The sequence below is a fragment of the Gigantopelta aegis genome, chromosome 10, assembly GCF_016097555.1.
Source record: "Gigantopelta aegis isolate Gae_Host chromosome 10, Gae_host_genome, whole genome shotgun sequence".
NCBI lineage: Eukaryota > Metazoa > Mollusca > Gastropoda > Neomphalida > Peltospiridae > Gigantopelta > Gigantopelta aegis.
In genome coordinates, this window is record NC_054708.1 from 88,477,637 (window position 1) to 88,501,952 (window position 24,316).

General features: G+C 39.1%; 1 protein-coding gene across 3 annotated transcripts in view; it reads left to right on the forward strand.

Moving 5' to 3' along the window:
* Positions 1 to 24,316, forward strand: part of LOC121382792 (cilia- and flagella-associated protein 46-like) — a 72,435-nt gene that overhangs the window by 47,085 nt on the left and 1,034 nt on the right. For all 3 annotated transcript variants that reach the window (XM_041512399.1, XM_041512402.1, XM_041512403.1), the window contains 16 exons: positions 623 to 748; positions 4,754 to 4,843; positions 5,241 to 5,513; positions 6,892 to 6,989; positions 10,816 to 10,904; positions 11,282 to 11,475; positions 11,837 to 11,958; positions 12,337 to 12,527; positions 13,333 to 13,436; positions 17,807 to 17,867; positions 18,278 to 18,313; positions 19,638 to 19,740; positions 21,159 to 21,271; positions 21,502 to 21,583; positions 22,333 to 22,469; positions 23,072 to 23,228. In XM_041512399.1, coding sequence (XP_041368333.1) covers positions 623 to 748; positions 4,754 to 4,843; positions 5,241 to 5,513; positions 6,892 to 6,989; positions 10,816 to 10,904; positions 11,282 to 11,475; positions 11,837 to 11,958; positions 12,337 to 12,527; positions 13,333 to 13,436; positions 17,807 to 17,867; positions 18,278 to 18,313; positions 19,638 to 19,740; positions 21,159 to 21,271; positions 21,502 to 21,583; positions 22,333 to 22,469; positions 23,072 to 23,228 — 1,976 coding nt within the window. The remainder of the gene's footprint in view (positions 1 to 622; positions 749 to 4,753; positions 4,844 to 5,240; positions 5,514 to 6,891; positions 6,990 to 10,815; positions 10,905 to 11,281; positions 11,476 to 11,836; positions 11,959 to 12,336; positions 12,528 to 13,332; positions 13,437 to 17,806; positions 17,868 to 18,277; positions 18,314 to 19,637; positions 19,741 to 21,158; positions 21,272 to 21,501; positions 21,584 to 22,332; positions 22,470 to 23,071; positions 23,229 to 24,316) is intronic.

The window sequence follows — 24,316 nt, forward strand, 5'->3', positions numbered from 1 at the left end:
CTAGTATATGAAAGGCCATTGTATGTGCCGCTCATCCCGTAGAAAAGTACATATAAATAGTCCCTTGCTACCAATGGAAAATTATCAAATGTTTGACATACATATTAAAGATTCCTTGCTGCCATTTTAGTCGAAGTAGCCCATGCAGGATTTAAGGTAGACAAAAAAACATATTAACAGTTTGGTAAATTAGGCAAACAAAATATAGGAATATTAAGATTCTTTAAAGAAATATAATAACTACACCTCGGATGACTGACATGTTTATCCTGGGAGATAACTGAAAATAGTGAAGTGCTCCATGTGACAAGGTGATGTTCAAATCAGTTATGGATGTGGGCAAGAAGCTGCATAAACAAAATAGACTGTCAACCACACAGTGTGGCTACAGATCTGCAAACAACTCTGTTTTTAATTAACATTTGGCAAATTAGTAATAAAATATACTTGTTAAATCAACTTTAGTTCATATTGGGTAGTTTGGAGAATTATTTCTCAAACCCAGACTCAAACAAATGTGAGTTTCCTTTCTTTCGATGAAATGCTTGTAATGTTCAATGACCAAATAGCCATGATTTAAGGTATGCCGAGATATTGTTGAACAAACATTCCTTTCCTTTAGGAGATGCTGAAGACGAATTTCGAGGCGGAGAGTGTAGAAGCCGATGAGACTGACGAAAAGAGTGAACCACCAGATAAGGAGGAGAAGGCTTTCCGCAAATACTCGCCACTTATCAAACAGATGAAGGTGAGCCCAGTACATGCATTATGTCACACTGTTAATCTAACTAAAATAACATTGTTGTTAATATGACAAAGAGGAGAAGGCTTTCCGCAAATACTCGCCACTCATCAAACAGATGAAGGTGAGCCCAGTACATGCATTATGTCACACTGTTAATCTAACTAAAATAACATGGTGTTGTTAATATGACAAAGAGGAGAAGGCTTTCCGCAAATACTCGCCACTCATCAAACAGATGAAGGTGAGCCCAGTACTTGCATTATGTCACACTGTTAATCTAACTAAAATAACATGGTGTTGTTAATATGACAAAGAGGAGAAGGCTTTCCGCAAATACTTGCCACTCATCAAACAGATGAAGGTGAGCTCAGTACTTGCATTATGTCACACTGTTATACAGCGCCGTATCAAAAGTTTTTGCGATAATCCAAAATGGCCGACGTAAACACGGGTCAGTATGTAAATTTTAAAAACAAAATTCGGCTAGTAGAATTAATAACCATACCTCAATATTTGGTTAAGTGTGCCTTGTTACAAATGCAAGCTATAATGCGACGTGGAAGTGAAAAATATAAACTTTGAATGTATTCCACATTCAAATTTTCCCACATATCAAGAACTGCAGCGAACAACTCTTCAGACGTTTTTATGGTTAGGGCCTTGTTTTGCAGTATTTTTTTCATTCTTAACCAAATATTTTCTATTATGTTAAAGTCTGGTGACTGAGCAGGCCATGTCATACCATGAATATTATTTTCATGTTTATATGCCTTGATTAAACAAGCTCTATGACAAAGTGCATTGTCATCCTGAAAACGATATGGTTTATCGATAAAATGTCGTGCTAAAACAGGCCAGAGATGATTGTCGAGTATTTCACGATACTTTTCAGCATTAATGTTTTCATTAACCATACATAAAGTTCCGACACCATGCCATGTAATGCAGCCCCAGATCATAATCGACACCCTTCATTGACTTGGAACAGACATGCATTCGGGACGGTATGCTTCATGTGCAGCTCGCCAAACAAAAACACGATAGTTTTTGCCAATTACTATCTGAGATTCATCACTAAATATCACTTGACTCCACTGGTTATTAACATCCCACCATCTCCTGTCCAGGCACCACGACTGTCGCTTTTGTTTTGTTCACTTCACGGATACTCTTCTTTTTTTCTTTTTTTTCCGAATAACTCACCTAAAAATCTTATATTTTGTGTAAAATTCTTTGAATTGTCACAGGATGAACTTTCACTCTCCTACCTTGATTAAAATCAGCAGTTATATCTCTAAGAACTTTCCCGCGATTTTTTTTGACACTCCGAAGTAAACAATTCTCCTTTAATTGTGATCTTTCGTGGTCGACCAGTTCCTTTGGCGTTCTCAACACTTCCGCTTATACAATATTTTTTCCACACTGATTGAATGGTAGACTCGGGCACCGTCAATAATTTGACAATTTCTGAGTTTCTGTGGCCATGCGATTTTAAGTCAACAATCAGTTGTTTTTTCTCGGTAGTGAGATCTGTGGATTTGCGACCCATTTTGCAAAACACCGTCTGCTTCAAGATCAAGGGAGCAGACGACTAATTCATGATGTCACCAGTGTAGCTACGTAAAAAATATATAAATAGGGATTGTATCAAAAGGCTTGGTTTTACGTAACTTGGGGGAAAAACATGCATTTTGCGGAAAGTAGAAAAGCGCTTCTGTGTTACTGACATAATTTTCGCGAACACTTTTGATACGGCGTTGTACACACAGACCCGTAATCTAACAATACTTGCATGATGTCACACTGTTACACACACAGACCCGTAATCTAACAGTACTTGCATCATGTCACACTGTTACACACACAGACCCATAATCTAACAGTACTTGCATCATGTCACACTGTTACACACACAGACCCGTAATCTAACAGTACTTGCATCATGTCACACTGTTACACACACAGACCCGTAATCTAACAGTACTTGCATCATGTCACACTGTTACACACACAGACCCGTAATCTAACAGTACTTGCATCATGTCACACTGTTACACACACAGACCCGTAATCTAACAGTACTTGCATCATGTCACACTGTTACACACACAGACCCGTAATCTAACAGTACTTGCATCATGTCACACTGTTACACACACAGACCCGTAATCTAACAGTACTTGCATCATGTCACACTGTTACACACACAGACCCGTAATCTAACAGTACTTGCATCATGTCACACTGTTACACACACAGACCCGTAATCCAGAGTTCGACAAATCCGCTAGCCCGACGCCCGTGGCTAGTGGTTTTTAAGTTCGGGCTAGTGGTTTCCCACCCCCTCTCCTTATCGCTCAATCGTGTTTTTGTTTTTTTTCTCTCGGCTGAAATTTCGTTTAATAAATTCGATTGTAACGTTTGTCATCGAATAGTATCAACAACGCCATCAGTATATAATAATAATCCACTTGAACTAGGTCTGCAAACTGCAGTAACATGCTATCTCTACATCGTCACAGTTACAGCATGCATTGTTTACTTTTCCCTTTCAAGTTTCTGGCACAGGAAATAAGTCTAATGACATGCGTGTTTTGATTGGTTGGACACGTCACGTAGTAGTTAATCTCGCACATATGTTTTAGGCTAAGAACTTGGAAATCACCAATCGCGACGACAGGTTAATCTCAATCAAGTAAACCCCAGTCATGCTTTGAATTTCAGTGTTTGTTTTATTTACCTATTGCTTTCTAATTTAACACTTCGCTTACATATGGTTATCGGCAACCAGAAAAACTATTTTCTTTAATGGTAACTGCACATGCAACGACTCGGCTTGGCCTATTACATGTAATGGTTTGGATAATGTGTCGCAGCTGCCGATAGGCTACAAGATAATACCTTTTTTGTTCATCAATTAACAACGGATTAGATGTCGCCGCTATATTCTTTTGATACTGATCTGACACGGAATGATGCCCTGTATTTGAGCAATTGGCATCAGCGTTCCTGGCGACCTAAATAGTAGGCCCTAAATGTTAATGTATAACCCACTACCAAATACACTGAACCATCTATTACCGTGTGTCATACTGTCGTACCCTCATTTAAATTTAATTATTTTGATAGTGGGTTTGATACCAATCATGAGCTCAATTATTTTCCCCGGGGGAGAGGGCAGAAGTGAAAACGGGACAATGACGATGGCTCACACTTGACAAAAGACCAAACGTACAACACGACAAAACTGAAAGTTACAACATAATTTAAGTGTTTGTTTTATTTTACTGTTATAGTCGTAAATGTGTAATCTTACAAAAATTAGATAAAAATCCAGTTATAATTGATCAAGAATTTGGGCTAGTGCTTTATCTTGGTGGGCTAGTGGTTTACACAAACCCACTAGCCCTGTGGCTAGTGACTTTTCAAAATATTTGTCATACTCTGCGTAATCTAACAGTACTTGCATCATGTCACACTGTTACACACACAGACCCCTAATCTAACAGTACTTGCATTATGTCACACTATTATACACACAGACCCGTAATATAACTAAAATAACATGGTGTTATTAATATAACAAAGAGGAGAAGGCTTTCCGCAAATACTTGCCACTCATCAAACAGATGAATGGGAACTATGTCTTCCCTTCATCTGTTTGATGAGTGGCCCGTGCTTATAGAACCTTTTTAGAGTCCAGACTCCGCCTCTAATGACACAAAATAAGCAATTTGGGGATTGGACAACAGGTTGTAGCCTATAGCAAGTAAGACCTCTCTTAACATTACACAACAAAGATTTTTACCAGCAGTATGACAAAACTAATAATTTAAATTGTTTCAGACATATTAACAAAGGAAAATGCAATGATTATATATTTTTACATTATTGAGAACCTGATTAGAATAATTAGAATAGTATAGGGAAAAGTAAACTAGAGAAGAGATTTGACTATAACAATGACTAACAATGACTATATTATGTTGTTTGTTTGTTTTAAACCAGGACATGCACCAGGATTCGAAGTATTACTTGATTCAAGCCACGGAATGTTTAGTTCAGTGTCTCAGCTTGAGTCTCTACCACAAGTTCACTGTGAGTAGATTGTTCATTAGTAATTGTTATCATAGGTTTTCTGTGGGTTCACTCCAGACAAGCTTGAACTGGTGGAATGTTTATTCTTATATAGCCACTATTAACGGGGTAGTGGTTCAAGGGGGTAGTGGTAATGCTCCTACCCAAGGGTGTTTTTTGTGTGTTTGTTTTTCAGCTATCCCAAATTTATTGTCATGTAATGGAATTTGACTCAAACTTAAAATTTGTATTCAAACTACATGGATTTCAGTTTGTGTGTTTATTGGAAAAGTATATATAAAGAAATCTCCAGCTGCCATTCAGTGAAAGTAGCTTATATGACTACATTGACACTGAGTGACACAATGTAGCAATAATTAAAAATGATTTGTAAGTAAAGTTTTCCCGTCTTTGACAGGACCTGGCTGGACGTGTTTCCCTGGAGCTGGTCGACTGTTTCGGTCAGTTTGACCCCGCGACGGCCAGCAGTTTCCTGGCACTGCACCAGAGTTGTGAGACATCGCGCCACCTCGAGAAGATCCTGCACACCTCCCAGCCCGACCCGACCACCTCGAAACTTGCCGCGCTGCTACGGCAACGCTACAACCTACAGCTCCACGACATCAGCACGAACCTCTCCAACAGTCCGCTGATGGCATCCATTCAGGCAGCACTGCAAGCCGACTGGCAGGTTTGTGGTTAGAGTAAAGTTATCTCAAGGTGTCTCGTTTTAACATTAAAACAGTTTTATTATTTGTCAAAGTAGGTAGCCATTTTGGTTAGGATAGCTGGTCAAAATATTCAGAATTCACTGCTAGCTAACTGTCAATCTGATTGTCTCCTTTTATAGATTCTGAAATGTTCATTTTCTTTTCTACTTCGCCTGGCCTCAACACAAATGTATACTCCCCTAAGGATAATAGTCTGGTCCGAACATTCCAACAACCAATGGGATGGCTTAAAATTCTTCTACTGAGTCCTTCCTGAGCCAGTCACGTGACTGTAACTTCCTTCTTTTCATTTCCATACTCTTGATAGAGAAGTCAAACACTAGTAGATACAGTTAGTGATTCGGGTGGCAAAAGCTACCAAATAATGCAGTCAAGTTGAAATCTAAGGGGATACTAAGGCCTACACTGTTTAACAGTACAACAGACATAGCTGTTTAAAGTCTTTAATCTAAACTGTGTTCATTAATTCAAGTGGTGTTACCTTTTGTCATTATGTCATATATAACATATACATTTTTTAATATATTATTCAGTCAAATTCATGTGAATAATTGTTTTCATGTTTGTCTAAAACTTTTATTGTGTAAAAAACACATGTGTTATATATAGAGGTTATTACCAGAGTGTTTTTCGGTATCGTCAATATCATATATTAGGAATAAAAATTGTATTATGCGAGCCTCTGGCGAGCATAATACATTATTTTTATTCCTAATATATGATATTGATGATACCGAAATACACGAGGGTAATAATCTCTTTATCATATAAGCTCAAGCTTAATATGAGTATTTTTGTAAACTGTACACGCAACTTTAATTCCAGTCCGCCATTACTAGATATTCAAATGACGTAAGAATATGTGGCGCGGTGTATTTTTGAATGGAAATGACGTCAAACTTGAATGACGTCATTTTCGATGTCCTTACATCAAAATAAAGTTATGCCTAACGTTTTTTGTTTTCTGAACACTGGCTAGCTTTCGGTGTCAAATTGCCATTGAAATGTTTTTATTTGATGACTATGAATGCATATGTCAATTATGGAGTGTCACCCAAGTACGTTTGCTTAAATGTCAATAAACCTAGTGCCGAGACCTCGACTAATTTACATCTAATTTGCAAAGTTATCAAATTCTTAAAGTATGTGATCTGAAAAATATCACATACTTTGATTGCACTGAAAATGTAAGATATTATATGATAAGTTTATTTATTACTTAATAGATTTATTTTTAAAGTGTCAGGTATGAGGCAGCAATCAAATTAAGTACTGTTGTCTGACATGATGTTAGTGGAGGGCAGTGGCTTTATTCAGTGATCATCTGTGTTGTTTCAGTGTTGGAAGAGACTCGAGGTGATGCCAAACCACATAGATCTCCTGAGGGAGTTTCCACCCAACTTCAACTTTGTTATCCTCCAGCACTCTCCAGACAAGTGAGTTATCCTCTTAAAGGCTGTTTTAAGTGATGGTTTAATACAGTAGTTTATCACACTTGATGTGTGTGCTGTTTTGAGTGATGGTTTAATACAGTAGTTTATCACACTTGATGTGTGTGCTGTTTTGAGTGATGGTTTAATACAGTAGTTTATCACACTTGATGTGTGTGCTGTTTTGAGTGATGGTTTAATACAGTAGTTTATCACACTTGATGTGTGTGCTGTTTTGTTGGTAAGAAAGTGCTGGTGATCGGTAGCATGATGAGAATGGAGAGTGTTGGCATGTGCTCGTAATCGCTTCAGTGTCTCAAATCAGTTGTATCAGTTTGAAAAGCGGATACATGTTTAATAAACTAAGGACCACCTTCTTCACTGACCCCAGTTGGTAGAGTACTCAGCTGAGGTGGTTTAGTCTCAGAATTAAATCTCCCTGGGAGACCCCTTGGGTTTCCCCCCCCCCCCCCCCCCATTCCAACCAGTGTCCCATGACTTGGTATGTTATAGGCTGTGGTACATGTTATCCTATCTGTAGGAAAGTGCATATAAAAGATGTCCTGTCTGTAGGAAAGTGCATATAAAAGATGTCCTGTCTGTAGGAAAGTGCATATAAAAGATATCCTGTCTGTAGAAAAGTGCATATAAAAGATGTCCTGTCTGTAGGAAAGTGCATATAAAAGATATCCTGTCTGTAGGAAAGTGCATATAAAAGATGTCCTGTCTGTAGGAAAGTGCATATAAAAGATGTCCTGTCTGTAGGAAAGTGCATCTAAAAGATGTCCTGTCCTGTCTGTAGGAAAGTGCATATAAAAGATATCCTGTCTGTAGGAAAGTGCATATAAAAGATGTCCTGTCCTGTCTGTAGGAAAGTGCATATAAAAGATGTCCTGTTTGTAGGAAAGTGCATATAAAAGATGTCCTGTCTGTAGGAAAGTGCATATAAAAGATGTCCTGTCTGTAGGAAAGTGCATATAAAAGATATCCTGTCTGTAGGAAAGTGCATCTAAAAGATGTCCTGTCCTGTCTGTAGGAAAGTGCATATAAAAGATATCCTGTCTGTAGGAAAGTGCATATAAAAGATGTCCTGTCCTGTCTGTAGGAAAGTGCATATAAAAGATGTCCTGTCCTGTCTGTAGGAAAGTGCATATAAAAGATGTCCTGTCTGTAGGAAAGTGCATATAAAAGATATCCTGTCTGTAGGAAAGTGCATATAAAAGATGTCCTGTCCTGTCTGTAGGAAAGTGCATATAAAAGATGTCCTGTCCTGTCTGTAGGAAAGTGCATATAAAAGATGTCCTGTCTGTAGGAAAGTGCATATAAAAGATGTCCTGTCTGTAGGAAAGTGCATGTAAAAGATGTCCTGTCTGTAGGAAAGTGCATATAAAAGATGTCCTGTCTGTAGGAAAGTGCATATAAAAGATATCCTGTCTGTAGGAAAGTGCATATAAAAGATGTCCTGTCCTGTCTGTAGGAAAGTGCATATAAAAGATGTCCTGTCCTGTCTGTAGGAAAGTGCATATAAAAGATGTCCTGTCTGTAGGAAAGTGCATATAAAAGATGTCCTGTCTGTAGGAAAGTGCATGTAAAAGATGTCCTGTCTGTAGGAAAGTGCATATAAAAGATGTCCTGTCTGTAGGAAAGTGCATATAAATGATGTCCTGTCCTGTCTGTAGGAAAGTGCATATAAAAGATGTCCTGTCTGTAGGAAAGTGCATCTAAAAGATGTCCTGTCTGTAGGAAAGTGCATATAAAAGATGTCCTGTCTGTAGGAAAGTGCATATAAAAGATGTCCTGTCTGTAGGAAAGTGCATATAAAAGATGTCCTGTCTGTAGGAAAGTGCATATAAAAGATGTCCTGTCCTGTCTGTAGGAAAGTGCATATAAAAGATGTCCTGTCTGTAGGAAAGTGCATATAAAAGATGTCCTGTCTGTAGGAAAGTGCATATAAAAGATGTCCTGTCCTGTCTGTAGGAAAGTGCATATAAAAGATGTCCTGTCTGTAGGAAAGTGCATATAAAAGATGTCCTGTCTGTAGGAAAGTGCATATAAAAGATGTCCTGTCTGTAGGAAAGTGCATATAAAAGATGTCCTGTCTGTAGGAAAGTGCATATAAAAGATGTCCTGTCTGTAGGAAAGTGCATATAAAAGATGTCCTGTCCTGTCTGTAGGAAAGTGCATATAAAAGATGTCCTGTCTGTAGGAAAGTGCATATAAAAGATGTCCTGTCTGTAGGAAAGTGCATATAAAAGATGTCCTGTCCTATCTGTAGGAAAGTGCATATAAAAGATGTCATGTCTGTAGGAAAGTGCATATAAAAGATGTCCTGTCTGTAGGAAAGTGCATATAAAAGATGTCCTGTCTGTAGGAAAGTGCATATAAAAGATGTCCTGTCTGTAGGAAAGTGCATATAAAAGATGTCCTGTCTGTAGGAAAGTGCATATAAAAGATGTCCTGTCCTGTCTGTAGGAAAGTGCATATAAAAGATGTCCTGTCTGTAGGAAAGTGCATATAAAAGATGTCCTGTCTGTAGGAAAGTGCATATAAAAGATATCCTGTCTGTAGGAAAGTGCATGTAAAAGATATCCTGTCTGTAGGAAAGTGCATATAAAAGATGTCCTGTCTGTAGGAAAGTGCATATAAAAGATGTCCTGTCTGTAGGAAAGTGCATATAAAAGATGTCCTGTCTGTAGGAAAGTGCATATAAAAGATGTCCTGTCCTATCTGTAGGAAAGTGCATATAAAAGATGTCCTGTCTGTAGGAAAGTGCATATAAAAGGTTGTCCTGTCTGTAGGAAAGTGCATATAAAAGATGTCCTGTCTGTAGGAAAGTGCATGTAAAAGATGTCCTGTCTGTAGGAAAGTGCATATAAAAGATGTCCTGTCTGTAGGAAAGTGCATATAAAAGATATCCTGTCTGTAGGAAAGTGCATATAAAAGATATCCTGTCTGTAGGAAAGTGCATATAAAAGATGTCCTGTCCTATCTGTAGGAAAGTGCATATAAAAGATGTCCTGTCTGTAGGAAAGTGCATATAAAAGATGTCCTGTCTGTAGGAAAGTGCATATAAAAGATGTCCTGTCTGTAGGAAAGTGCATATAAAAGATGTCCTGTCCTATCTGTAGGAAAGTGCATATAAAAGATGTCCTGTCTGTAGGAAAGTGCATATAAAAGATGTCCTGTCTGTAGGAAAGTGCATATAAAAGATGTCCTGTCTGTAGGAAAGTGCATGTAAAAGATGTCCTATCTGTAGGAAAGTGCATATAAAAGATGTCCTGTCCTATCTGTAGGAAAGTGCATATAAAAGATGTCCTGTCTGTAGGAAAGTGCATATAAAAGATGTCCTGTCTGTAGGAAAGTGCATATAAAAGATGTCCTGTCTGTAGGAAAGTGCATATAAAAGATGTCCTGTCTGTAGGAAAGTGCATATAAAAGATCCCTCACTGCTAATGTTGTTACAAAAAAAAGTCTGTTCATTTCCTGTCTGGCGTATTTTGAATGTTCTGATTGAGACAGGTAGCATATACCATTCGGCTTGTTCTTATCATTCCATTTATCCATCCATCCATCCATCCATCCATCCATCCATCCATCCATCCATCAGTCCATCCATCTACTGAACCACCCAACCCATCCATCCACCCATGCATCCATCTATCTATGCATCCATCCATCCATCCATCCATCCATCCATCCATCCATCCATCCATCCATCCATCAATTTGTTAGATATAGACTTCCACTTAATAATTAAAAAACAGTCTCTAAGATTATCAATAGAATTGTCCAGAATATGACTGTTGAAAGAAACATTGTTTTCTACTTGCAGGAACTTCCTGTACGGGAGTTTGTTGGACAAACCGAGACCTGGTGGAGACAAGATGGGTGAAAAGCGATCTCAGAAACAGGCGTCCACAGGTGACTTGTTTTAAACTCATATCTACACTTAAAACAGCAGGCTTAAATAGCACACGATCTCTTCAGTTGCTGCATACTAAGTGCCATAAATGTTTTGTTGAGGGGAAAGTGTATAAAGTGGATGCTTTAATGCTAGTTGAAAGCAGATGCCTTGATGCTAGTTGAAAACAGATGCCTTAATGCTAGTTGATAGGAGCAGTGGATGTGGCAGTAGGTTGTTTCTCTCTTATACTCCAGACCAAACATTAATATGCCAGACACCAGTTAGAGTTTGAAAAGTACTGCTGAAGCGTTGTTTAACAAACATTCCGTGGGTTAAACAGTGAGATGGTTTGTTGTTCTAGTTCTAGTGTAGTCATGAAGAGTACTTGTTTCAGTTCCGAGTCGTGCAAGGGTGTTTGGCATGGAGACGAGTGCGCGCCTCCTCAACGAGCTGGTGTCCAAGTTCCAGCAGCACAAACAGAGCGTGCAGCAGCTGTTATTGAAACAGGAGTACCAGCGCACACAGGCCGCGCTACGACAGAAGATGTTGCAGAACCTCGACGACAACATGAAGCAGCAGGAGGCTAAGGTCTCTCTCTCTCTCTCTCTCTCTCTCTCTCTCTCTCTCTCTCTCTCTCTCTCTCTCTCTCTCTCTCTCTCTCTCTCTCTCTCTCTGAATCACTGCTGTACATATAACTAGTTACAGTGACATCACACAATATGAGAATAGCCAACAGCAACCTCTCTTGTCACAATTTGCTATTTCATGGCTATTCTTGTATGACGCACTCATATCGTGTAGTTTTTAATTGTGTTTGAGACTTTATTATTCTATTTAAAACCATAATGTTTTAGTGTACCATTCCCAATGTTGTATACTCACTCTGTCATGACCTATTGTTTTTCTGGTTAAATAATACCTGTAATGCATCGTGTGTTGTTTGTGATAGTTGTTTCTGGAAGAAGAAGACCGCGATGAGGAGAATCGTCTACAGGAGGAGTTCCGAGAACTAGTGGCCGCGATGGAGTTGTATCTGAAGCCCATCATGGAACCCATCGAGGCAGCTCTCAGGTTAGACACACAGTGATTAGGCTCTAAACACTTGGACATAGTCTTCAGCACAACCTTTATCAGTGCTGTTACGTATCAAATAGTAAGGGTTCAAACATTGATTACTCCAGATACATCATCACTCCAACCAAGAACTAAAAAATAAATACATTCATTCTATCATCCATTAAAAGACTGCACTTGGTGTCAGTTTGAAAACTTCATGGTAATGCATCCTCCTAGTGCCCTCCCTCTAGATCTGCACCTGAAATAAACAGCTTGCTAGCTTATTTTTGACAAGTCTGAATAGTAATTATAAATGAATGCTATTTTTGTTTTTTCTCATGGAGTGATCTTTTCATTGAAGTGAGTGTCTGTGAGATTGTTGTTTGTGTTTAGCTCCAATCCCCCAGTGACGGTGAAGGACCCCCCACCCAGCCAGGAGTGCGTCATCCTCCTGGCCGACCCGGATCTCATGCAAATGCCGCTGGAGGCCCTGGAGTGTCTGTCTGCGGAACTGATCGCGGCATTCTCACGCGACTTCTCATTACAACTCTTCTACCACCGCTACCACGTTGACCAGCCTGTCGGTAAATAACCTTTATTATTAACAATATGGTTATTGGAATTTTGTGTGAACAGCGTTTTGTTATGAGGAAAGTAAAGATGGAAAACAAACCAACATATTGATATGTGTCTCTTTAGTATTTAACCTGCAGTCTACTGGATTAATTTTTAACAAAAACCATGTTGAATGTGTACAAGTTTATAATTTTTACTCACATATATTCACTTGAATAATTTATAAATACATAAAATAAAGTTCATATTTGAATCGGTAAGTATTTTATTTCCGTGGGTTTTTATAAGTTTCATGATATTTTAGATCAGTTAATGTTGACTAAAATTAGGCAAAAAATTGAAAAAGTTGTATTTACTTACCGGCATTTGTGGCCAGCTGTCCAGTATTTATGTCTATTATTCCCGATAACAGTGGTTTTCTGACCAGAATTTTAAAAAACAACGTACTACGATTCATATCTCAATATTTGGTGATTTTTGTTGTTGGTGAAACAATCAAATTTATTATCAAATTAGCTGTCACAATTGTTGTTAAGTGAAAATACTTGCCGAAAACCACTTTTTCAACTCAAAATTACAAGTTATTTTCCAAAGAAAAAGAAAACCTAAAGATACAGGAAGCTGGGTTGACTTCTGTTTCCAGTGAGTGTCGTGTGCAAAACGGCGGGAAATATGAATTGGGGAATGCACTGTATACATCTCGCCTGCAGTAGTCAGAAGGATAAAAGCTTTGAAGAAGTTTAATATGTATTATTTTTGTTTTGCTTCTGCACGTTTATTTGATGAGTGTGTGATGTGGTGTTTTTGTCACAGAGGACCCGGCGGGTGAGAAGAAGAAGAAACCAAAGGGCGGAGATCAGCTGGTGACATCTCGCATTCCCGGAGCCAGGGAGGCCAAGCAGAAACAGGCCAAAATTGTGAGTTTCTTCTCTTATGTGATACGTGCACTTCTTATATTGGAGGTAGATGGATGGAGATTGGTGGCTTCTTTTCTAAAGGGTTAGTAGTAAATGGCTTTAGACAGGAGTTGCTTATAAATTATTAATAGACTCCATCATATGTGATCATGTAGGATAGAAAAAGTAAACCTGAGGTGATGAAAATTTCGAACTGGGACGAGGCTTGCTGAGTCCCATGGTCAAAATTTCCACCACCGAGGGTGTACTTTTTCTGTCCCACATGGCCACATATGATGGAGTGTTTTTCTGTTACCATTTGGTAAATAAACGTATTAATGTTGAGATAAAATACACAACAAGAAGGAATCATATCACATATTTATTACAGACTTCAATTTAATATATACATGTTACCTACTACATATTACTTGCCCTCATATTTACTTTATGTACAGGTGAAACACCCCCCAACCCCTTAATGTTTTGGATAAACCCTGGCCGCAGCTATTACCTATAACGGAACCCCCTGGGGACATACTGACTGCCCTCACGAGAGAGTATGTGGCAAGTCAGCGAGCCAAGGTTCCCAATCTGTTAACTGCCCTAATTAACCTGCCCCCTCGGCAAACGTAGGTGGGCTAAACTCGCCTTCAGCCCCAAAGGTCGAGCGTATCCAATTAACCTGCCCCCTCTGCAAACGTAGGTGGGCTAAACTCGCCTTTGGCCCCAAAGGTCGAGCGTATCCAATTAACCTGCCCCCTCGGCAATCATAGGTGGGCTGAAACTCCCCTTCGGCCCCGAAGGTGGAGCGGATCCCTCATGCAGTCTCGAGTGAATCCTTTATATTGACCTGTCCCCTTACTGTCCAGTAGGTAGGACCTAACCCTGGGCCAGATGAACCTTAGCTCTGTAGCTGTCGCCCGAGGGTCCCGCCACAGGAATGAGTCTATATCCACTCCACCCATACCTTCAATAGCTCAGTTATGGAAAAACCTTTCCCCCTCCCAAAAGCAATGTTTTCATGGCACCCCGCATTCCATCCAGGTACACCCCATTTCCTTTGCTCGACAGATGCACTCCATCATTCCTGAACAACTCCACCTCTTTAACAGTCACAGCGGGGTGCCCAATAACTGCACCTCCCTCTGCAAGGACCAGTGCTTTCACTGCACTGTTTACCCTTTTCCGGGCTTTGTCTACCTGCTTTGGATGTTCCGCTCCATGCCAGTAGAGGCGCTGCAACATATTCGACCAAATGATCCTTACAGAGGGAAGTAGTGACCTCAGTCGCAAAACTGAACAAGTAATATCCTGAATAAGGACCATGTTTTTAACCGTTACCATATCATTGGACCCCAGTTGCAAGATCATGGAATTAGGTGGGGTTTACCCAAAATAAACTGATCTAACTGCGACCACCGCATTCCCCTATTCCCATAGCATTTTACACTTATACCCGCCTGTTGCAACCCTAGGTTACCTCCACCTGGCCTGGATTCCCGCCCAATGCACTATTGATGATCCAATAATCCAAACTTCATGCCTACCTACAATCGATAAATTTACATTGATAAATTACTTATGTGGAAACCGAATATACCTGTTGTAAGCCCCTGAATGCCAACGGCCCCACAGCTTTATGGTTTCCTCGGGTACACCCCTTGCCACCGCTTCCGTTGCCGCTCCTATTCTAAAACTATGTGATTTGTAACATTGGCCTTTGCTATTTATAAACTGTAATGTCCGTTTGAGAATACATCCCTCATGTATTTTAACAACTGTTGAGCCTCCTGGGGGCTCCGTTCCAACAACACACTCATGAAAATCATCAATGCCGACATCATTACATCCCTCATGTATTTTAACAACTGTTGAGCCTCCTGGGGTCTCCGTTCCAACAACACACTCATGAAAATCATCAATGCCGACATCATTACATCCCTCATGTATTTTAACAACTGTTGAGCCTCCTGGGGTCTCCGTTCCAACAACACACTCATGAAAATCATCAATGCCGACATCATTACATCCCTCATGTATTTTAACAACTGTTGAGCCTCCTGGGGGCTCCATTCCAACAACACACTCATGAATATCATGAAGGCCGACATCATTACATCCCTCATGTATTTTAACAACTGTTGAGCCTCCTGGGGGCTCCGTTCCAACAACACACTCATGAAAATCATCAATGCCGACATCCACGCAATTATGGATGTAAATGACCCATTTTTTGCCTGGTTCTTTATGACCAGCTTCCCCCCCCCCCCCCACCTCAAAAACAAGCTCGCCTACCCCCCCTTGACTGGCTTCCATTTCCTGAGTGGACTTATTCAATAAGCACAAATCTACATATATCCGGATCCCGACAAATACACTTACATAGGGCACAACCTCGATCGCCCGAACCTCAACCTGAGGCAAAAAAGCAGACTCACCCATTGTCCCATGTCAGCCGGCTCCCGTTTCGAACTGGATTGAAGTTTCCCCGCCCCAGGCTCTTTGTTCCACCTCGACTCGTTCTTCCTCTCTCCTACTTTGCCCGTCATCCCATTGTTCCCCTCTAATCCTTGGTGCGCTGTCATCTTGTTCTGTCCTCCTTTGTCCCTCGTCAATTTCAGTCCGTGCTTCATGCGGCTCCGATGTCGATCGATATCGCGCCGGCTGGGCGATCCTCCTCTTCGCTCTCCCGGTAGTTGCTTGAGGAGCCACTTTTCTTTTCCTATTTCCTGGCATGATGGGATAGCTCTGTCATATGGCTTGTTTCTAATTGTGGTGGGGGTATGGTTTGTTTCTAATTGTGGTGGGGGTATGGTTTGTTTTTAATTGTGGGGGGTATGGTGTGTTTCTAATTGTGGTGGGGGTATGGTTTGTTTCTAATTGTGGTGGGGGTATGGTGTGTTTCTAATTGTGGTGGTATGGTTTGTTTCTAATTGTGGTGGGGGTATGGTTTGTTTCTAATTGTGGTGGGGGTATGGTTTGTTTCTAATTGTGGGGGGTATGGTTTGTTTCTAATTGTGGAGGTATGGTTTGTTTCTAATTGTGGTGGGGGTATGGTTTGTTTCTAATTGTGGTGGGGGTACGGTTTGTTTCTAATTGTGGTGGTGGGGGGTATGGTTTGTTTCTAATTGTGGTGGGGGTATGGTTTGTTTCTAATTGGGGGGGGGTATGGTTTGTTTCTAATTGTGGTGGGGGTATGGTTTGTTTCTAATTGTGGTGGGGGTATGGTTTGTTTCTAATTGGGGGGGGGGGTATGGTTTGTTTCTAATTGTGGTGGGGGTATGGTTTGTTTCTAATTGTGGTGGGGGTATGGTTTGTTTCTAATTGTGGTGGGGGTATGGTTTGTTTCTAATTGTGGAGGTATGGTTTGTTTCTAATTATGAGGCTATATTTTGTTTCTAATTATGAGGCTATGTTGTTTCTAATTATGAGGTTATGTTTTGTTTCTAATTATGAGGCTATGTTGTTTCTAATTATGAGGCTATGTTTTGTTTCTAATTATGAGGCTATGTTGTTTCTAATTATGAGGCTATGTTGTTTCTAATTATGAGGCTATGTTGTTTCTAATTATATGAGGCTATGTTTTGTTTCTAATTATGAGGCTATGTTGTTTCTAATTATGAGGCTATGTTGTTTCTAATTATGAGGCTATGTTTTGTTTCTAATTATGAGGCTATGTTGTTTCTAATTATGAGGTTATGTTTTGTTTCTAATTATGAGGTTATGTTTTGTTTCTAATTATGAGGCTATGTTGTTTCTAATGAGGTTATGTTTTGTTTCTAATTATGAGGTTATGTTTTGTTTCTAATTATGAGGCTATGTTGTTTCTAATTATGAGGCTATGTGTTGTTTCTAATTATGAGGCTATGTTGTTTCTAATTATGAGGTTATGTTTTGTTTCTAATTATGAGGTTATGTTTTGTTTCTAATTATGAGGCTATGTTGTTTCTAATTATGAGGTTATGTTTTGTTTCTAATTATGAGGCTATGTTGTTTCTAATTATGAGGCTGTTTTGTTTCTAATTATGAGGCTATGTTGTTTCTAATTATGAGGTTATGTTTTGTTTCTAATTATGAGGCTATGTTGTTTCTAATTATGAGGCTATGTTTTGTTTCTAATTATGAGGTTATGTTTTGTTTCTAATTATGAGGGTATGTTGTTTGTAATTATGAGGTTATGTTTTGTTTCTAATTATGAGGCTATGTTGTTTCTAATTATGAGGCTATGTTGTTTCTAATTATGAGGCTATGTTTTGTTTCTAATTATGAGGCTATGTTGTTTCTAATTATGAGGCTATGTTTTGTTTCTAATTATGAGGCTATGTTGTTTCTAATTATGAGGTTATGTTTTGTTTCTAATTATGAGGCTATGTTTTGTTGTTTTACAGATACCACTTGATCGACCTCTAAAACCAGGACAGATCTCAATGAACACAATGAACGTCAAATGTATCTTTTTAACAGTCGGCAGAAATGAATATACACACACCATTATAGCAAATGATAACTGTTATTATTCACAAACAATATGCAATTGATTTGTCACCAAAAATTAATATGTCAGTCACCCACTTACATTACCAAGTTTCCTTCCTATTGTTCTTGTAAACTAGTAGTTTAGACCGTGGAGATTTATTGCTTACTGCTTGCAAGGATCCTGAACAAATGACATCCACTAGCCAAGATTAATGAATTAATGTGCTCTAGTGGGGTCATTAAATGAAACAAACTTTAACTGTGTATCTGAACATGTATTGTGACTTGTAAACTTTAAAAGGTGAAATTGTTGTGATAAGTTTATATCCAGTGACAGTTTGATTTTGATTTACAATGCTCTTGTTAACCTTGACAACCATCAGATATACTGGATACTAACTTAGACTGTGCAGAAACAGGTAATGCATTTCTTTATATCTTCCCTTGTCTTGTGTCTGATGCATGTAAACACAGTGTCTAGGATGGACACACATTTCTTCCTGCTAAGTCCGAGTTTGTCCTGTATTAGGTGAAGGTTGCTGATGAATACATATTGATTTATTTGCAATGCTAAATAATCTCAATAAAACAGTTATGGCATTCATTTATACTTATGTTCATGCTTATATCCATTAACTCTTATCCATCCAGCTTTACAACCAGAAAATGTTGACAATGACTCAAGTTTCCAACGTGAAATATGTAATTTAGAACCTACATTATTCAATCTGAAATTGTAAGAAAACAACTAATGTAACACTCTCTTGATGTGTGGAGACATCTTAGTGAGACTAATCACACAAATAAAATATACACAACAACTTCATTAAGATTTTAAGATATATTTTAAAACCCTACAATCATGATCCATGACGTCATTGTTTATGACGCTTTCACAAAGTTTATTTTCACTTTCAATCGACGACTAGTAATCCCATCCATCGTCTACTTCAAAGTCTGTATTATCAGTTATTTTTGGTGAATACATCCTTTACAAATCTTCAGTTTTCATTAAATGATAATGTCCATGTTTTAAAAGAAATATTTTACAAATAGCAAGAAATTGAACCCATGTGCTCGTTATATCATCTATAACGTTAATTTTTTTTTAGACCATATTTTGTTTTCTTTTCAATATTGCAATAACAACTTAAATACGATTACCAGTCAACAAAATACACTGGACGTGTTCAGTTGTCATTCTACTATGTCCTAGCATCCACAGAATCAAGATAGATAACTCGTGTGAATTTTGACAGCTGTATTTACGAAGACCAGTTGAGAATGGGTTTTTACGTTAGTTTTGCATGTCTTGACTGCAGTCGAGAATGGGAGGGAAAGAGTTATGGTTCAAGTGTGCTGTCCTGGGCACACCTCAGCAATCTGGGTGATCTGTTGAGGACAGAGGGTTAGTTGTTAGTGGTTGGAGACAAGTCGGTGTAGTGGGTGGGAGACGATAGTGGGGTGTGAATCTAGTACCTACCAGCCTTATGTCCGATGGCTTAACCACAACACAACGAGCCTGATGTACAGTTATATCTAACAAAGTGTTAGTTTGCTGGTATATTTATTATCAACGTACTTGCAAACATTTGTGGAGAAGAAGACACCATTAACTACTGGTATTTAAAGGGGAATTGTTGTTCCTGTATATTGTTGCAAATATTAATGGCTTTTTTCTCTTTTATATAAGAAAGCTTGTTAGTGTGATATGCTAATGAGTTTAGTTGTGTTCATTTACAGAGGAAAACAAACCTATAGAGCAGTTTCAGAAAGTTCTTGATGAATATGAACAACAGTTCACGCCTCGCTGGCTGGGCATTAGTGGAGAGGACCACACTCCAAGGTGAGTAGAACAACAGTTCACACCTCGCTGGCTGGGCATTAGTGGAGAGGACCACACTCCAAGGTGAGTAGAACAACAGTTCACACCTCGCTGGCTGGGCATTAGTGGAGAGGACCACACTCCAAGGTGAGTAGAACAACAGTTCACTCCACACTCCAAGGTGAGTAGAACAACAGTTCACTCCACACTCCAAGGTGAGTAGAACAACAGTTCATGTCTCACTGGAGGTGAGTAGAACAACAGTTAACGCCTCGCTAGCTGGGGATTAGTGGAGAGGACCACACTCCAAGGTGAGTAGAACAACAGTTCACTCCACACTCCAAGGTGAGTAGAACAACAGTTCACTACACACTCCAAGGTGAGTAGAACAACAGTTCACTCCACACTTCAAGGTGAGTAGAACAACAGTTCACTCCAAACTCGAAAGTGAGTAGAACAACAGTTCACTCCAAACTCCAAGGTGAGTAGAACAACAGTTCATTCCAAACTCAAAGGTGAGTAGAACAATAGTTCACTGGTTGGGGATTAGCGGAGAGGACCACACTCCAAGGTGAGTAGAACAACAGTTCACTCTACACTCCAAGGTGAGTAGAACAACAGTTCACTTCAGACTCCAAGGTGAGTAGAACAACAGTTCACTCCACACCCCAAGGTGAGTAAAACAACAGTTCAGTCCACACTCCAAGGTGAGTAGAACAACAGTTCACTCCACACTCCAAGGTGAGTAGAACAACAGTTCACTCCACACTTCAAGGTGAGTAGAACAACAGTTCTTTCCAAACTCCAAGGTGAGTAGAACAACAGTTCACTCCAAACTCCAAGGTGAGTAGAACAGCAGTTCACTCCACACTCCAAGGTGAGTAGAACAACAGTTCACGCCTTGCTGGCTGGGGATTAGCTGAGAGGACCACACTCCAAGGTGAGTAGAACAACAGTTCATGTCTCGCTGGAGGTGAGTAGAACAACAGTTGACACCTCGCTGGCTCGGGATTAGCGGAGAGGACCACACTCCAAGGTGAGTAGAACTGATAATGCAAGTCATATCATTAACATGTAGGTCTAAATCTTCACATGTGAAATCGCACTCCAGATTACTTCATGTACTCATCACATATTGGCTTTGTATTGCATTAAAGTTGAAAAATATTTGTCAAGTCTTTGGAACAAGACTTTCATCGACTGGTTGAGTGAAATGTTATATCGTCTTAAGTACTGGTATGTTTGTTTTCAACTTGTTTGCTTTGGAAACAGTTCTAATGAACATCCCACTTCTGACACCATGCATGTTGTTAAACTCAACACATAAGACAGTGAGGTAGTCGGACTAAGAGCTATGCTAGAGCATGCATGCATGTATTGTGACAATGTATATGTAATATTCTGTCTTTGTCACTATTTCCTGTTCCTGTATTTTCCAGTGTTGGTGAGTGGGAAGTGTACATGATAGAAAGCAGTGGCTTCATCTTTTATGGCATGGAGCATCTTCTGTCTTACATCCCTCCTTCAAAGATATCAGCATTGAACATCCCAGGTCAGTAGCATAAGTTGTTTGCAAAATGTTTTTAGGTTGCATGTTCATTTAATTATTGGCTCGGGTAAAACCAAAAGAACAAAAACTAGTACAAATATATCACTTGACATTTTTATTTATAGAGATGAGTTTTCAAGTGTTAACATTGTTTCTGTTGAAACTCACTAGCTGATGCACTTTTTGAGCTGGTGTGTTGTTAACATTCATTCATTCATTCATTCTGTTTACAGACTGCACCATGTTATATCTTCTTGATCTCGCCCAAACAAGCAAGAGCTTTCTGGGTCAGTCAAAGATTGATGTTCTTAAAAGGTAATTACAAGTTTATTTGATATAAAACAGACTAGGAATGTACTTGGGAAGCTAGAATCAGTAACTTTAAATAATCCATTATTGTTACGATATGCTGTAATCTGGAACAAATACTAAGGATGCACAATAATTGACTACGGGCAAAGTTACACAGATTAATTGACTTCAAATATACACTGTGTACATTCATCTTTAACTGATATTCACTACCATAAGCTGTTTCGTAATAATTCTAAAAAGTTTGCATTAAATAACAGTAAACAAATTGAATGGCTTTTTTTCTTTTTCTGGCTGCAAAGCCATAATTCGAATGTATAGCAAAATGTTTTGCATGCATAGCTTCACCTCTGACCTATAATTGTTTACTCCTAGTCCCATAGACTGGCTCGAATATCCCTACAGCCAATCAAATGGCTAGAATCATCCATTGTCATGGGCAGTTTGATCGAGTCACGTGATAGCTACTTTTTCCTTTCTTCTTCCCCACTAGGTATGACCATTATACGGCCTTATTTTAATCAAGTACTTTTCACAGCAAATGTAATGTATATTGTGCACTTTTGTAGGTCAACTACTGTGCTATAGCACTACTGTGGTATACCCTACTTCAATTATAATTGGCTGCTTTAATAAGTATTTTTAGGACAAATTAAAGGTATAATTATACACATGTATTTTCAAGCAATATTTTGTTGAGCCATTTAAGTAGGCTGCTGTGTGATAACTAATGTGTTGTTGTTATCTTGTAGTCATAGTGACCTGGCTCTAGAGAAGCCATTGGAGACTGCGATGTTGACATCACTGACGGGGGTGAAGTGCATTATGATGAACCAGTGGTACTGTACGCTGGCTGAGAACAAAGACAGACTGCACCTCACCATGAAAGGTTTGTCTCTCTGTCTGTTGTTAACACACTGGAGTCTGTGTATATAAAACATTTAGACTGGTATACCTGATCAGTTCGCCCTACCATGCTGTACACTGACTGAAGACAAAGATATGTTACATCAGTGATCTCACCATGAAAACTAACATGGCACCATGGTTTCCTAGCAGGAAATCGCTAACTCCCATTAAGAAATACAAGCAAGTTCAAAATCACTGATATTATTGCACCCACTTTGCTGTGACCCCACCCCCTGCTCCATTCCAGTTATTTTAGGTAAGGTATGGCCCTGGGAACTATTTTTGTCTTGCCTTTATGAAATAATAAGGCAAGATATTTGTGGCAGCATTAAAGTTTTGCCTTTAGATCAGTTTCTCACAAACTATAATCGTAAAACCATCGTAAGCTGTGACATCACTATGGTGTGTGCTGTAGTGACGTCACAACCTACGATGGTTTTACGATTTCGTAGTGGTAAGATAACTTCTCAAATATGGGTCAAGGCAGCTAGGTGTATGAAACTTGGTTTGTAGTGGCACCTATGGATGGTCATTATGGTAGGCAGGGTTAGTTATGACTGTACTACGACTGTGTGTTTTCAGATCTGCTGGAGAAAGGGAAGATGACGGGTGAGACGGTGAGACTGCTGTGCTCCCCCCAGAGACGGAAAGCGGAGGAGGAGGCGAGTATCGCCGCGGAGGAGGAGGCTAGTCAGAACAAGGCGTCGGTTGACTCGGACAGTCGCAAGGGAGACCGCAGGTACCACATCGAGTATAATAATTTCTGACACTCGTCCTTTAGTAGATGGTTTTTCCTGACACTCGTCTCAAGAAAATCAATCCTTGGAGTGAACTTTAGCGAGCTCCAATGATGGAATTTCTTGAAATGAGTGTCAGAAAAACTTTGTACGAAAGGACGAGTGCCAGAAATATTTTCTAGTTCAATGATTCTTATAATTTTAGTATAATTATTATAAAAATCACTACATTTTATTTTTGTCCCGTAATGTCACGACCCTTCTCTTGGCTAATATATATCATGTCACTAGAAGGAATGAATGCAGTGTTACATATTACGTGACGTCACATACTACTTTTGATCATGGAATGATGTAATAAACAGGTAACAACGGCTGTCTATCTCCTAAACGACGAGACCCATTAACCAGGGTGCATTACTGTTTAGAGGATGTGTGCTTTCAGACATCAATATTAATGATTATCTGTTTTTATCTACCACCACGGCCTTATCCCATCCCTGGTTCCTGTAACCTCTGACTGAAGATTCTTTCTGATAGGTCTTGAGTGATAGTGTTACAGGACTGTGTGTTAGCTCCCAACACCAACATCTCAAATGTTCTTGTCCCACCCAAATGTTTTTCTTGAAGAGTCTGATGGTATTTAAGTGATCTCTCATTTGGAAAGAAAACGTCTGCTGGGTTAAAACAAAACTTTCAAACATATCATAATGTCAGGTTTACAGTGCGCCAGTTATTATTATTTTTTGCAATTGGCGACTTGGCGAACAACAGTGCAAACACTGACAGTTTTGTTGCTTAGCCACCTTCAACTTGATGTGAACTGTCAGTAAGTTATGTGGTGAATGTTAAGTTTTAAAATTAAAAGTTACCAACATATGGCTCAAAAGGCCCTAGATTTTCAAACTGTTTTAGCACTACAATATCATAAAACCATTGTAGACTATGGCTTGCGCTGTTGTGACATCATAGTTCACATAACTGAACAATTGCTTACATGGGTAAATATCAACCAACTAATTAATAAATAAATTATTGTTTTGTCTATAATATAATATATATATATAATAATTTGTAGTTGACTTGTCTG